At 28.0% G+C, this 14,428-nt stretch overlaps 1 protein-coding gene across 1 annotated transcript; it reads right to left on the bottom strand.

The window, feature by feature from the left end:
• Positions 1-2,283: 2,283 nt before the first annotated feature.
• LOC110645631 (phytosulfokines 3) lies at positions 2,284-2,828 on the bottom strand. The gene is made up of 2 exons (XM_021798853.2): positions 2,595-2,828; positions 2,284-2,498 (listed from the first exon to the last, which is right to left on the bottom strand). The coding sequence occupies exons 1-2, from the start codon at positions 2,721-2,723 to the stop codon at positions 2,373-2,375; spliced, it is 255 nt and encodes an 84-aa protein (XP_021654545.2). The 5' UTR covers positions 2,724-2,828; the 3' UTR covers positions 2,284-2,372.
• Between the last annotated feature and the right edge of the window lie 11,600 nt (positions 2,829-14,428).

The raw sequence follows: 14,428 nt of genomic DNA, 5'->3' as shown, positions 1-14,428 counted from the left end.
TTTATTATAAAGAATTCAAATCAGAATTGATTTATGAAATTAAAATATTTAAATTTGAAGTATTTGATAAGATTGTGAATCAGAATCGAGCTTTCATAATCATTTTAATATTTGACATTGGATCAGTAGTTTAATACTCGTATTTTAATAGAAGAAATAATTAAATGCAAGAAATGAAAGAAATGTATTTGTCTAATCTTTTCCGTACATACACATTGTCCATTGCAATCAAATTTATACCAGTGAACCGCCAACTATCTTGGCCAAGAACTGGTGGCTGTTTCAGTTATTTATCAATTAAAAGTCACAAGAGTGGTTGTTTGCATTCAATTCTAAAATAAATAGAATGAACAAACTTAAATGAGCAATAGCCAGAAGGTGTTTGCTAAACAATTAAGCAATAAATTTATTAATGTACAGATAAGTATATATATATTTGCCTTTGCCTGCCTATTGCATGCAAAATATGCTTCCATTTGCTTTCGGTTGCCTTTTTTCTTTGAATAAATGTTTCCAGCTGAAAATGTCTACGTGTATGATTACACACCACATTCCAAACCTTATGCAAAATATTAAATTTTAATATTTTTTATATTCATATAAATATAGATTTTTATTATTTTTTTTATGTTATCGTAAGTCTTCCGATGAATACTTGATTCTGCAAAGAGAAAATAGTAAAATCAATGACTTAGAAAGCACTCCAATGCACAAATTTCAGTAAGCTATAAAAAGCTTTAAATGAAGTAGAGCAGTGTTGAGTTAGCAGAGTAAGCGTACTTGAGGTATGAAGCTTCATCACCTTAATTATGTAGACTGATTTGGAGATGTTAGTGGCCATTGAAGAATGTCCACCAAATCTCAAGATATTCGGCCTTGGTGGGAAAATGATCTCGAAATTCTAAGGAGAGTATCTCAAGACCGATCAGTGAGCCATTTCCAAATAAGCGCCAAATCGTATGTGTCTTTTGAGTCGAGTCAATCCAAACGTTCTAAGATTGAGCCAACAGCTGGTGAGGCACATTGTCCCCTTATTGGTGTCAGGTGATCATGCCAGTTCGAATCAACTTGGGGCAAGCTAAGAATCCAGGCTTCCGAGTACAGATTCCTGATTAATCAAGCAATCCATTTGGCTCGGATTTTGCTTTCATATTTATGTAAGACCTCATTGAATTGATTATGTTTTTTTTTTTAATGCCATTATAAAAAAATACAATTTTATAATTTAAAATTCTTAAAAAAATAGGACAAGTTTCGTATGAAAACATCATCCCCTGCTTTAAAATCAGAATTTTATAAGAATTTAATTCAATTGATTTATTTTTAATTAATTCTATATTTGGAATGAAAGAATTCAATTCTTCTTAATTTAATAATTTATTGAATCAATTATGATTGTATGAGAATTAAATTAAATATTTTTTTAATAAGTAATTTATTTCAAAAGACGCCTATATATTTATTATATATAAATAATAATCAAGAAACTCATTTTTAAGCCTGTTATAGTCTATCATCCAATCTTACTATAAGCTTAAAATTAAATATAATGGAAGAAAATGCAAATAAAACCTAGATTTAGTTAGATTATGAATTGAATATAAGATCATCAGTCACCCCAAGTGGACAGATTAATTAAGGATATTTTTGAAGACAACCTTTGTGTTTGTAGTTGACACTTAAAAAGGGGTGTCTTGTGAGCAGCTATGGGAATCAAAGATTAAGTAAGATATACTCCACCTCTTGCTTAACGAGCAACGATGCAAAGTCAAAGAAATGAATTAGAATTTGGCAGAAACAAGGAAATTCCGATGACTCCATACAAAAGAATGTTGGTCAAATCCGCGTTGTTAAAGCAAGATTTGTGGCTGCGCCTGCGCTGACATAATATTCATTCATTTTAATTTTACTTTTGCACTTAGATTGCAACCACCACAATTCCTTAGCTGTGTTACTAAAACCTTTAAATTATATAGTGCCTTCGGCGATCGAGTCTAGATAACAAATTCTCTAGGAAAACGTTTTGTATTTATAAAACAGACAAGAAAAGGGAAAGTGAGAAAGGGGGAGGGGGAGAGAGAAGCAGATATAGAGCTGCTTATCTCTAGGCCATAGCTATCTAGCTAGCACGATGAGCTCCATTATTTTTTTCTGTTGGAAAAACTCACAGAAGGTTTTAATCATTTATACATATGATTATATAATCAAATTCTGATGATAACATACAAAAAGAGAAAAGAGTTGAAAGTATACTGATAAAGTTAGTTAAACAGAAACTGATCATATGTAAAGCAAATATATATATTGCACTAATTATCGCATAATGATCCATTTATGTGCTAATTAATTACATAATAAAACAATTAACGATCTCATGGTTTATGCTTCTGGGTGTAGATGTAATCTATATGAGCAGCAAGTGTCCTTCTCATCAAGCACTCTTCTTCCCCAGCTCCTTCACAGCTCTGTTCTTCTACTATCTCTGCTTCATCAACACCCTATACACATATAACCAAGAAAAATAATTAAAAACCACATATCAAAGCCATATTTACAATCAGATCGTACAAAAAAACAAGTGAATTTCAACCTACCTGCGGTTGATCCTTCGCCAAGGAGCCATTGGAAAAGGCTGGCTCGTGGCGGGCGGCGTAGGTTAGCGGGTTGGAGCAGAGGAGGAGGGCTAGCAGGATAGACAGGATGGCAAACTTAAGCTTAACCATCTTTTTTATAAGTTTGCTGTAAGAGAGAAGGCAGAAGAGATATCGATAAGATAATTGAGATGTTGAAGAGACACAAGGATGCTGTGTATTTATAGAAGTAGACTAAAGTATGGTGCATGTGAACTCTGGAGGCTGGGATCAGATTTCAACTATAGCAGCTTATTATTAACTGGCACATGTGGGAAATTAAAATGTCGATACGGATGTGATCCTCTTTTTATTTTATTAGAATAATTATTTGAGAATATATTTTTAAAATTGTTCACTCAGTAAACTTCTCGATATTGATGTTGTCGTGCGTCTTTAATTACCAATTAAAATACTAAATCAGCCTAAAAACAATAATGAAATTGGTAACCTGTTGGCTAGCCACTCTGACGCTTAAGTTAAAGATATTAGTAGAAAGTTGTATAGTGAATAACAGAGAGTTTTGTAATCAATTTGACAAAATAAGCGTACCTTATTAATATTCTTTGCTCATATTTATAAATTAAATGCCAAATAGTCATTATAATTATTTGTAAGAATCTTTAATGTTTTGAAATTTTCTTCTAAAGATCTCGCCTTATCATTGATTAGTATTACTGATGTTCGTTATGATTGATACTCAGCTTGTCGGATGAGTGTCTACAATTATTTTGTCATCTTGTTCTTATTTGTTCGGTCCTACCAGCCCAAGCATTCTTTTGCTCGTTCTGGGTTATCTGAGCCTTCTTTTACTCAATCCAGGTAGTTCAGACTTTATTTAATTGGTGCAGTTGACTCGAGATATGTGATGGTCAGTCTGGTGATGATTCTTTTTATTTGTTTTGATTTTTTTACCTAGTGCTAATACTTTGATTGGTATATTGAATTTTTTGATCGAATGCTGACCATTTGACTTAGTTTTAAGTGGATAGTATCAAATCGATGATCTATATATATATATATATATTAACCAAATTAATGTGTTCATATATATTTATTTAAAAAGATTATTCCACAAAAGAAAAAGGTAGAATTGAAAACAGACCACAGAATTAATACCCAAAAAGAAGTTTTGAAAATCATGGGTTGGGTTGGGTGGTATCACCAAAGATTTGTTTTGCTTTTGCATATTACTTCAAATCTTCAATACTGACTTGCTGAACTTGGGTTTCCCATTTCGTGTGCCTCTAGAGAATCAAGTGGGTATAGGTCTTCTATTGATTTTAGCTGAGAGGAATGATTTAATATAAAAGGGCAAATTAATTATTTAATATTTTTATATAAGAGTGGCAATATATAAAGTATTTATAAAAATTATCTTATTTAATTATAAAATTTGTCACAAATATTTATTTTAAATTTAAATTTAATTATATATTATCTAAAATTATTTTATTCGGTACAATCAAATTGAATACATGTAAATATTTAACCTATTACCATCTTTATCTTTACATAATTATATGTACTGCCTTTTTCGGCTTACGTACAAAGTGAATTGTTGCAATCTGAAGCAAAATTATTGGTAGCAGCTGCATGTGATAAATTGGGCTTTTGGTAATTTGAAGTGAGTGTCCTTGTGAGTTATAGCATTTCCAAATTCACAAAAAGAAAATCTAATTAATAGGAATTTAATTAACAAAAAGAGGCTTCAAATTTTTAATGCTGAAATTAAAAAGTTATAATATAAAGACTCGATAATTCATCAAATTTAAGTATGCAAATATTGAGCCTTCGAACTCCCACATCGATTGTGAATGTGTGTGTGCATGGGTTCATAAGTATTAACAAAGATCCTCTCAGTCAGTAATTGCCTGAGTGTGTTGGTATGGTAAGTTTTATATTTTCGTATGTACATATGTTCTCGATAGAAAAAAGCAAATCCTGAAGGGTGAGGTTTGATTTTTAGTGTGGCTCAATGATTTAATGAGGTCCGCGAGTTAGTGGGTATGCCCATTGGAGCTGAGACTTCAGGCTCCCACATCAGTTATAGATGTGTATGTGCGTGGCTTTGTAAGCCTTGTCAAGGCTCTTTCCAATCAGTAATTATCAAAATATGAGTATTAGTATAATAAATATTGTATTCTCATGCGTGCATATATTTCCGAAATTAAAAAAGAAGTACGCAAATATTTTATTTCTAGAGTGTCCTGCTAGGAAATTAAATCAGTATACATGCTAGCTCTTTCTCAAATTTCTAGTACTGCTGAAGCGTATGATTATGTCACCATGACATATTAGTTATTTTTTATTTAATTTACCAAAAAAATAAATTAATTTTGAGAATTTTTTTTTTTTAGAAAAAGGAAAAAAAAAGGGGTCATTATTGACATTTTGGTGGTCTGAATTGAGAAGCATATGTATCAATAAGTGGCAAAATAACCGTTTGTGTAAGTGGACTTCAAAGGGTTTTGCTAATGATATATTGACTAGATTGTGTATTTGTGTTTCCAACTTTCACAAATCACTACCAGAATTATTGCCACTAATCATACTTTGTGTTTAATTAGTCTAATAATCTATAATTAACATTATAGACCCAATTGGCTTAATTAATACACTATAATAAGAAGTGAATTTGTAATTCATTATATCTTAATTTAATTAGAGATTCAAGCTCCATTTGTTTATGAAAAAATTTTTTTTAAAAAAAATTTTTAAGAAAATGTTTTTCGTTATAATTTCATACATATTTTTATATATTTTTAATATTTGTTGTACTATTATAATAATAATAATAATAATAATAATATATTTATGCTAAGAAAAAAATTCATTTAGACCCTATTTAATAATATTAATTATTTTAATAACGGTCAATTATTAGATATTAAATAAAAATTGTTAACTATTTATATAATAATTTTAAAGTAAAAATATTCAATAAAAATAACGATTGAATTAATTATTAAATGTAAAAATAATTATATTATTTTATTAATTTTGATAAAAATATTCTTTAAACCTCTAGTGTATATATACTATATTATCGAATATTATAAATAAGAGAAATGATATTTCAATTATTATGAAAATACTAAATATTATCTCATAAATTATTATTGAATAAAGCTTTAAAAAAATAAATATATATATTAGAGAAAGTGCGCTTGACTAATTTATTGAGTGTATTGAATAATTTACTTCCTCGATATTATATATACAAAGAAATCATATATTAAAAGCAGCACTAACATTTCCATGGGTAAGAATAAAAATCAACCATTCCAATGGGTCTTCCAATAAGAATAATGGTGTTAGTGAGAAATCCAACATAAAAAATGCAAGGATGGACTATACTAGTTGAACCTAAAAATAAATAAATAATTTCAAAAATTTATAATTTAATATAATCATTTTAATTTTGATAAACTAAATTAAATTAATTGATTATAATTTTATTTAATTAATTATAATTAGTCTTCCCATTTTTATATAGTTGAATAAAATTAGATTTACTTACAATTATCAGTTTCTCTCTCATTATAATTTTATTGATAAAAATTAATTCAAATTGTTAAATTAAAACCGTAACTTTAATTAATTAGATAAAATTATATAACAAATATTTTGAAAATTGTTAATATCAAAATTATTAAATTATAAATTTGTAAAAAGATATTTTTTATTTTAAATATTTAGACGTTTTTTAAAATCCTTATATTTTCAAATTAATTTATAATAGTCGTTACAATTAAATTAGAATTTTAAATAATTTTAAAGACAAAGAAGGAGAAGTAAATCACGTAATAAGACCAACAATTCAACTAATATTTATATACCCAACAAACATGAGTTAAAATTTTTAGTGGGGACCATATGTCTTAATCACAAGAGCCGTACTGTTCTTTCTTGCGAAGACCATTGTGTTTTGCAGGTACAAGTTGGGTGTATAATAAAAAGATTATTCAACCAGCAAGTGCTGGTTGATAAATATCATAAAGCTCTCAAGAAAAAAAATTCAGATTTGATCATTGAAAAAATATTATTATAAAAGGATAACTATAAACTTTAAAAGAATTGATTATTTTGTAAATTATAAAATAGATATAAAAAATACCCTATTGTGTAACAAAAAATTATTCAAAAATAGTACTGTAGTTGTGAGGTTTATTGTTGGGAATTTAATTATTTGAATTCGAGATTAAATTAAAAAATATATATTTTTTTTTTCATTTAAAGATAAGATTATTTTTCCTCATAAATATAATATTCACATATTAAAGATAAAAATGATTGAATTTGGATTAAAATGATTTAATCATCAATATGAAAAACAAATACTCATGCACAAAAATATAATTAAACAGTGGTGAAAAGAGAGAGCGATAAAAATAAAAAATTTAAAATGACATAAAGAAAATTAGTATCTAAAGATTAATATTTTTTAATATTTATATGAAACTTTTTTCAAACAAAACTGAATTATAAAAAATAATTTAAATAATTGACCTTATGAGACTAAAGTATAGTTATTATTATTTTTGTTGTTGTTTTACGAAATTTTTAATCTTAATTAAATCATAAAAATAAATTAATAAAAAATAAAAAAAAATCTATTTAAAAGTTAATTTTGAGGAAGATGAACATTATAATTTATGTGTTATAAAACATAATCTTTATAATATCCCTTCTAGAAGTGGATTATTCATACTTCAAACATTTGGAATGAGAAAAAAGTAATACGTAGAAAATAAAAATATTGGGGGGATTGAATGAATGAATGCATCGAGAAAATTGATATATAAAAGTCATACAAAGAGTAGGTGTAGAGCAAAGGACGTGCTTTAATTAATTTACGAAATCGTTGACCCAAATATACTATGAAAATGATAAAGAAAAGGAATTAAGAAACTCCATTAATTCTTGAACCAGTCAAAAGCACTTCTAAGTGAAATCCTTTCGGTAGGTAAAGCAAACATTCATCAAAATCTTTATCACTTCCTATTGCAACTTTCCCTTCTGTTGTTTGTAAGGTATTAGATTTCGTTAAGTTTAATTATTTATTATATTTTTATTTTTTAAGAATATTTTATTATTTATTTTAAAATTTTGATTTATATTTTTATATGTATACGTACATGCAAGCTAGATATTCAATTATTAGGGTTTTGAGTGAGGAATGTTGAATTATTACAATTCTTTGGTATTCCCCACGTACTAGAATGTGTAAAATGGCTTAACACGCGACATGAAATCATGCTTATGATCACTACTTACAAGCTTCAATAATGAATTGAGGTGCTTTCCCTTCAAATCCCACAAAGAAGGCTACATAAATTATGAACATTAATTCTACACATTGGGCTCCATATTTGAGAAAAAAAATGGCCATTCTATGTCACCAATCCTAATCCTTTACTAATATCCTCAAAATCAAATAATGATATGGTCTTACTCGGTAAGAATTAAGGATAGTAACGAGTTAGGTATTTTTTAATACTCGATTTTATTGAATTTTATTGAGACAGAATTTTAATAGTATATAATTAACTTTGGGAAATAATATATTATCTGGTAAGTTTAGGTTTTATATTTGGGTATCTATTATTTAAACTCATTTATATAAATAAATAATTAATTAAATATAAAATATATATTTATAATAATACTTATAAATTTTTATATATTATATTTTAAATAAATAAAATATAAATGTTTTATAGAATTATTAAAATTTTAAAATATAAATTACTAATAAAATATATATTTTGTATAAATTATGAATTAAAATATATAGAGTTAAATAAATTTGGATATTTTTCGAATAATAATAATAACTGGGTTTGAAATAGATTTAGATCATTTATGATAAATTTTAATCGAGTTTGGAATGAGTTTGAATATCGAGAATAATAGTCGGATTCGAGTTTAGATAAAGTGATTTTTACGGATACTTCACTCGTTGTCATCCCTAATGAGAATCCATCAACAATCTTTTAAGATTTTATTCTTCTAAAAAAAAATTAGCAGGAGAGTATTGTAAATTAAAAAAAAATGTGGGAATTTTTTTATCTGACTATATTGCCATAGAAAATAAATAATAAGGTCCTCCAAATCCTGTTTAATTGCATTTGCATGTGTACAGTGGGCTCCATGATGGAAAATGAAAAATTTATAAACACAAGTTAATGATAATATGGTTAAATCTTTCCTATTAATCTGCCACTTCTGCAGAATTCCAGTACATGAAACCAAAACACAATTTGACTACTCCATGTAAACACAAACTAGTTTGCAAGCCATAGCCTTTGAACTGCCAACAAGCATCTGTCCTCATCCCGCACCCTAAAATCATAATATTTTGTTGACAAAAAGACTTGATTTCAACATTCTTAAATAATTTTAAAAGGGTATAGATTAATTTAAATTTTGGATCGTCAATCAACTCTATCTGTGCGAACTTAGCAAAATATAGCCAATTTCAAACTTGAATAAAAGAAGAGGATTGCGGTGAGTTGATAACCAGCAAAAAATTCACTCATTTATCATATTGGGATGTGTTCGTGTTTGTAATAAAGCAGAGTGAAAAAAAAAAAAGAATTAATTCATATAGTGAACTCCAACTACCCAATAATTGAAGTAAATTAACCCTTGTTTATTATGTGCACTAGTATTGATTGTCTTCCATGTTTCAATCATCTCTGACACACATCTTTCAAACTTGCATTGGTGGGTGGAAATTGCAATCAAAGAGGAGCCATATCTCATAAGGCAACAGAAAGCAGTCCATCAAATGATAGTATACGTATAGTGACTATAAATTATAGTCAGGAAGCTATTAAAGCCAATCAACATACAATAATTTTTGGGTGAGTGTTGCATGATTGATTAATTGTCTAAACTTTTGGTTTGAAAGAAAATAAAATGTCTCAACTTTGCAAAAAGATGGTCAAAAAGGACCAAAATGAATGAGCTGCAGTGTGAAAATGGGCAATGAATGAATGAATTATAATAATGTTGAGCCAAGAAAACTCGTATTACTGTAAGCAGTGTGAATTGTTTGAGGGTAATAATGGAGAAAGGGGTATGTTGAAGAATCGAATCAAACAAAAGCTTATAATTGTGACATGAAATTCTTGTCAATGTTAAGTCCCACCAATATATTTTAATAAAGGGATAAACACAGAAATTCTTGTCAAGCCATGTTTATGCAAGCCATGATGTCAACAATGTATAGTAAGCCTCTGTTTGATAGAGGTTTTGGAAGTTTTAAATAATAATTGTACATATCAGAACATTTGTTTGCCATAGAAAACTACATCAAATGTTTTATCAAATGCGATGGAATTTTTTAAATTAAGATAATTATTATTATATTTTACATATATAATTTATTTTAAATTTTTTTATATAAAATTATAATAATATAAAATTTTGTACTTTAAATTTATATTTTTCCTTCAATTAATGGAAACTCTATATTTTATTTTCTCAAAAAAATAATTGATGGACCATATATATGATAAAAGAAAATAATTGATAAGCTTTATAATGGGAGGTACTTATCCATTCATAATTAATATAAAAGTGAATAATCTTAAAATAAATAGATAGATAGATAGACATGAACTCGAGATCTCTCCACTTTCTATAATTTAAAAATGAAGAAAGACTAATAACATAAGCCTCCATAATTTGAATTAAGAATGTGAAATATTGGATATGAAGATATATTTTATATTTATTATGGTAAGAATATTTTTATAGTTTTGTATTTTAAAATATCTTACTTTTCAATCAAATAAAAAATATTAAGAATATTATTCTATCATTTATACCTCCTTTTCAAACATGAAAAACTATATAAAATATTATTATTTTATCTTATTTCCATCTTTCTCTTGCAATGTACAAATCAAGATTTATGTGTTAATCTCAATAAAATGCTAGCGTTAATTACAATTATGAAATAACTTATAAATTTGGACTATTAATTTACATAAATTCTATGCCTAATGGTAATGGGACCTATACGAATTAATAAAATTTATTATGAATTTATCAATAATATAATTAGGTTTAAAAAATAATAATAAAAATTTCATGAAGCCCAGAGTCCGCCATGGACATCACCAAGGCCATGCATGATAAATGGACTGACCCATTTGGGCTAAGCTTAAAGCAATGTGTTCAATGAGATCCAATTAGGCTTGGTCATACCAGGTCCACAGATTTCTCTATATCGGGATGCTTTATAGGGTGCCTTGAAGTTAGGCCAGGGCCCGGTCCGAGTTGGGGTTAAAATCAGATTGATATTGATTAGATCAAAATCACCCTACGAATCATGATCCCAATTCGGATCAGAATAATTAAGGGTGCGTTGGGTATCACTGCTAATTTTTTATTTTTTATCTTTTAAAAACTAAAACTTTTTTATATATTGTTTTATGTAAATGGTTATGTGTGTAAATATAAAAAAATCATACAAGAAATGTATTAAAATTATGGGAATTAAAGAATTTATCTGAAATTAAAAAAAAAAAAACAATTTAGCTGAAAAATTTAAACATATTAATAATTATATTAAAATTCATGTAAAAAATAAAATTAAAAGTTTAACATAAAATAAGAAGAATAATTATTTTTAGAGGGAGATATAGAAGGTTTTTATCTTAATTTATAAAATAAATTAATTTAATTTTATAAATATTTAAAATTTTAAATAATTATATATTTAATTATTTATAAATGACTCATAAATAATTGATATATTTAATAAAAAAATAATAATTTTTTTATTGAAATTTAATAAAAAAAATTTATTGTGATTTATATTTTTCACAACGGTCTCTAAAAAGGAATCTTTGAAAGCTCTTCTCTAATTTTGGCCCATTCTAGACCTCTAACAGTTTTGGTCCTCCACTGATATACGCTTTCGGCTCCCTATAATGTGAACCAAAGGTCCAAAGTCTAGCTAGAATTTATGTATATAATTCCCCCTTTATATATTTTATTGGTCCATTATATACCCAGAATTTACTTTAATAATCATCACTGAAAAGTATAGTTAATTATCATTTGTTTGAAATAATGAACTTTCTTTACTACGAACTTGATGCTTGAAGTGATTACTAGGCAAAGAATAGCTTCTAAATCTCACAAATTTTCTAGGTTTAGATTCCAAGATCAATCCTTCTTCTCTGTGTTGAAGCTATTCTAAATCTTATTCTAATTATCATAACATTACTTTTATGCATATATATATATATATATATATATATATACACACACACTTATAATTTTAAGTTGAACACACTACCATTTTATCCTGTAAGATTATTGTTTTAATATTTAAGCCATTTAACTAAATACTCCCTGTAACAAATGGTTAAAATATATATGTTATAATAGGTATGCAAATTTAAAGAACATATACATTTGCACAATATAAAAAAAGAGAAAAAAATAATACAAGATTTACATAGTTTGACAAGAAGATTTATATCTACGGGTAAAATTAGAAAAAAATTTTACTATGCTAAAAAGAGCAATTACTCAAAATTCTCAAACTTTAATCTCAATGTGTTTTCTGAATATCTTACAACTCTACTACAAAAGATATAATATTATAATATTTATATTAATTTATACCTTAGCTCGCACTTTTGGCTATTACCATATACCTCACTTTTTATTCCAATCGAATCACAGTGCCAAATTTTTATGTCAAATCACAATTTAAATTTATAAAAATACATTCAAAATTTAAGCAACATAAAAAATAACAATATATTAATCTTTGCCTCTCCTCCAAGGCTAGCCAACGAAAAGAAATAAACAGTAACACTGTTTCTCTTTTGACTTGCCAGTTGATGATATTAGATGGTAATATATAACCTTTGGTAGATGCCTATGATTATAGAAAAACCCATATGCTCACGAAATGTATCTCAACTAACCCATTAATCAAATTATACAACTACAAATTATTCTGTCCTTTTTGTTAACTTTGTTTTATCAAAGTTTCCTCCAATCTCACCCGAGAATGATTATCTTATTACAACTTGGATTTACGAATGTCCAAAGGCATCTAAATTTCTAGAACGTTTACATTTTTATAGCTGATATAATTAGTGTGTTTAACATGTTGAAAACCCTTTAAGAACCTGTCAAACCTCGTCAATCTCTCCTCAATTTTTACCCTGTTTCTTCAACTTCAAAGTCCTCTCAATAATGGTCACAACTTTTATTTCTAGAGGCTGCATAAATTGGTGCCATTGTAAAGGAAGTCAGGAATTCAAGGAGCTGCCACAAGCAAGCCAGAGCTGTGTTCTTGCATTGAAAAAGCTGGACGGAGTAGCTTCATGGCTCCTCAACGGTGTTGCGACGGTGTTCTTCTCATCCTTGGAGCGGTGCGCTTGCATTTACATTGACACAAAAGATGATTCTGATATTGATTCCAATCAAAACTTGCCCTTAATACTCTATGATGGATGTGGCAGCGATAGCGCCGCTAAATGTGAGCAAGAGACGGTTGAGATTGACAACAAGGTGGTTGTCAAGTACATATAATTCGTTTAATTCCTACATGTATGTATTAACAATAATAAAATTAATTAATAATAACGGATGTTGTAATGCTAATTAAGTGCCCATTACCAGTCAATGGGAAATTAGTTGATGTCAATAGTAATTTCTGAACCATTGGATGTATATGTTGAGCAAAATTAATATTAATTTCAATTTATATATCGTTAAATGTGTGAACACTGATAATCGTTAATTGTTATATTAAATATTTGTATTAAATTCGTGCTTCCATAATTGAAATATATAGGTAATTAGGTATGCTTAGTAAGCTTTCCAGTAGACAACAGGAAGCAGCATATCATTTAAATTTGCATCATGTCATGTCCTACTGTAACATGTTTAACCCAAGGGGGGCTGCTATGTTTTCATCTAGTTGCCATCCCTAGATGGACAAACTTTGAAAAACAAAATTTGCTACGCATTTTTGTCAACCCAAGTTAGATGCAATAGGGGCCATAATGATGAGACGTAGGTGTATGCACATATAAGGTAAGAAAACGTTTTTTTTTGTAAGAAAAAAAATATATTGTTATATTTGTGGCTTTGAAATTTGGATATGTTTTTCATGGACCCGAATTGTAATCCTACCCGAAAGTTTTGTACTGCGACCTGATTGGGATAAAAAGTAAGATCTGTGGTAGTAGCGGAGGGCACAGGCCGATAGATATTGTAATATTTTATTATAATATTGTAATATTCTACCCTTCGCAGTAGAGTTGTGAGATATTCGAGAAACACACTGGGGTTAGAGTTTGAGAGTTTTGATTGATTGTATCTTACTTTTTTCATCATAGTAGAACTTTTTTCCTCTTGTCTTGTCTGTGAACATAGACCATATGGTTGAACCACGTTAAATCCTGTGTTATTATTCTTCTCTTGTTAATACTGTGTGATTGTGCGATTTGTGTGTGTGCCTTAGATTTGCATGCTTGTTATAACAAACTGGTATCAGAGCTTTGTGCGCAAAACCTAGGGTTTACAGATGGCATCGTCTTCAACGAAGTATGAGATGGAGAAGTTTGATAGTGGATCGAGTTTTAGTCTGTGGAAGATTAAAATTAAATCTTCCTTGATCCTACAAGGTCTATGGAAGGCAATCGAGGATAACTTTCCAGAAGGTATGAAAGAGGCGGAGAAGGCTGATCTAAAGTAGAGAGCCTTGAGTGCGATTTTTATGAGCGTAACTGATAATGTCCTACGCGAGA

Source organism: Hevea brasiliensis, chromosome 10, assembly GCF_030052815.1.
Source record: "Hevea brasiliensis isolate MT/VB/25A 57/8 chromosome 10, ASM3005281v1, whole genome shotgun sequence".
Taxonomy (NCBI): Eukaryota; Viridiplantae; Streptophyta; class Magnoliopsida; order Malpighiales; family Euphorbiaceae; genus Hevea; species Hevea brasiliensis.
This window is presented reverse-complemented; position numbering and strand designations above follow the sequence as displayed.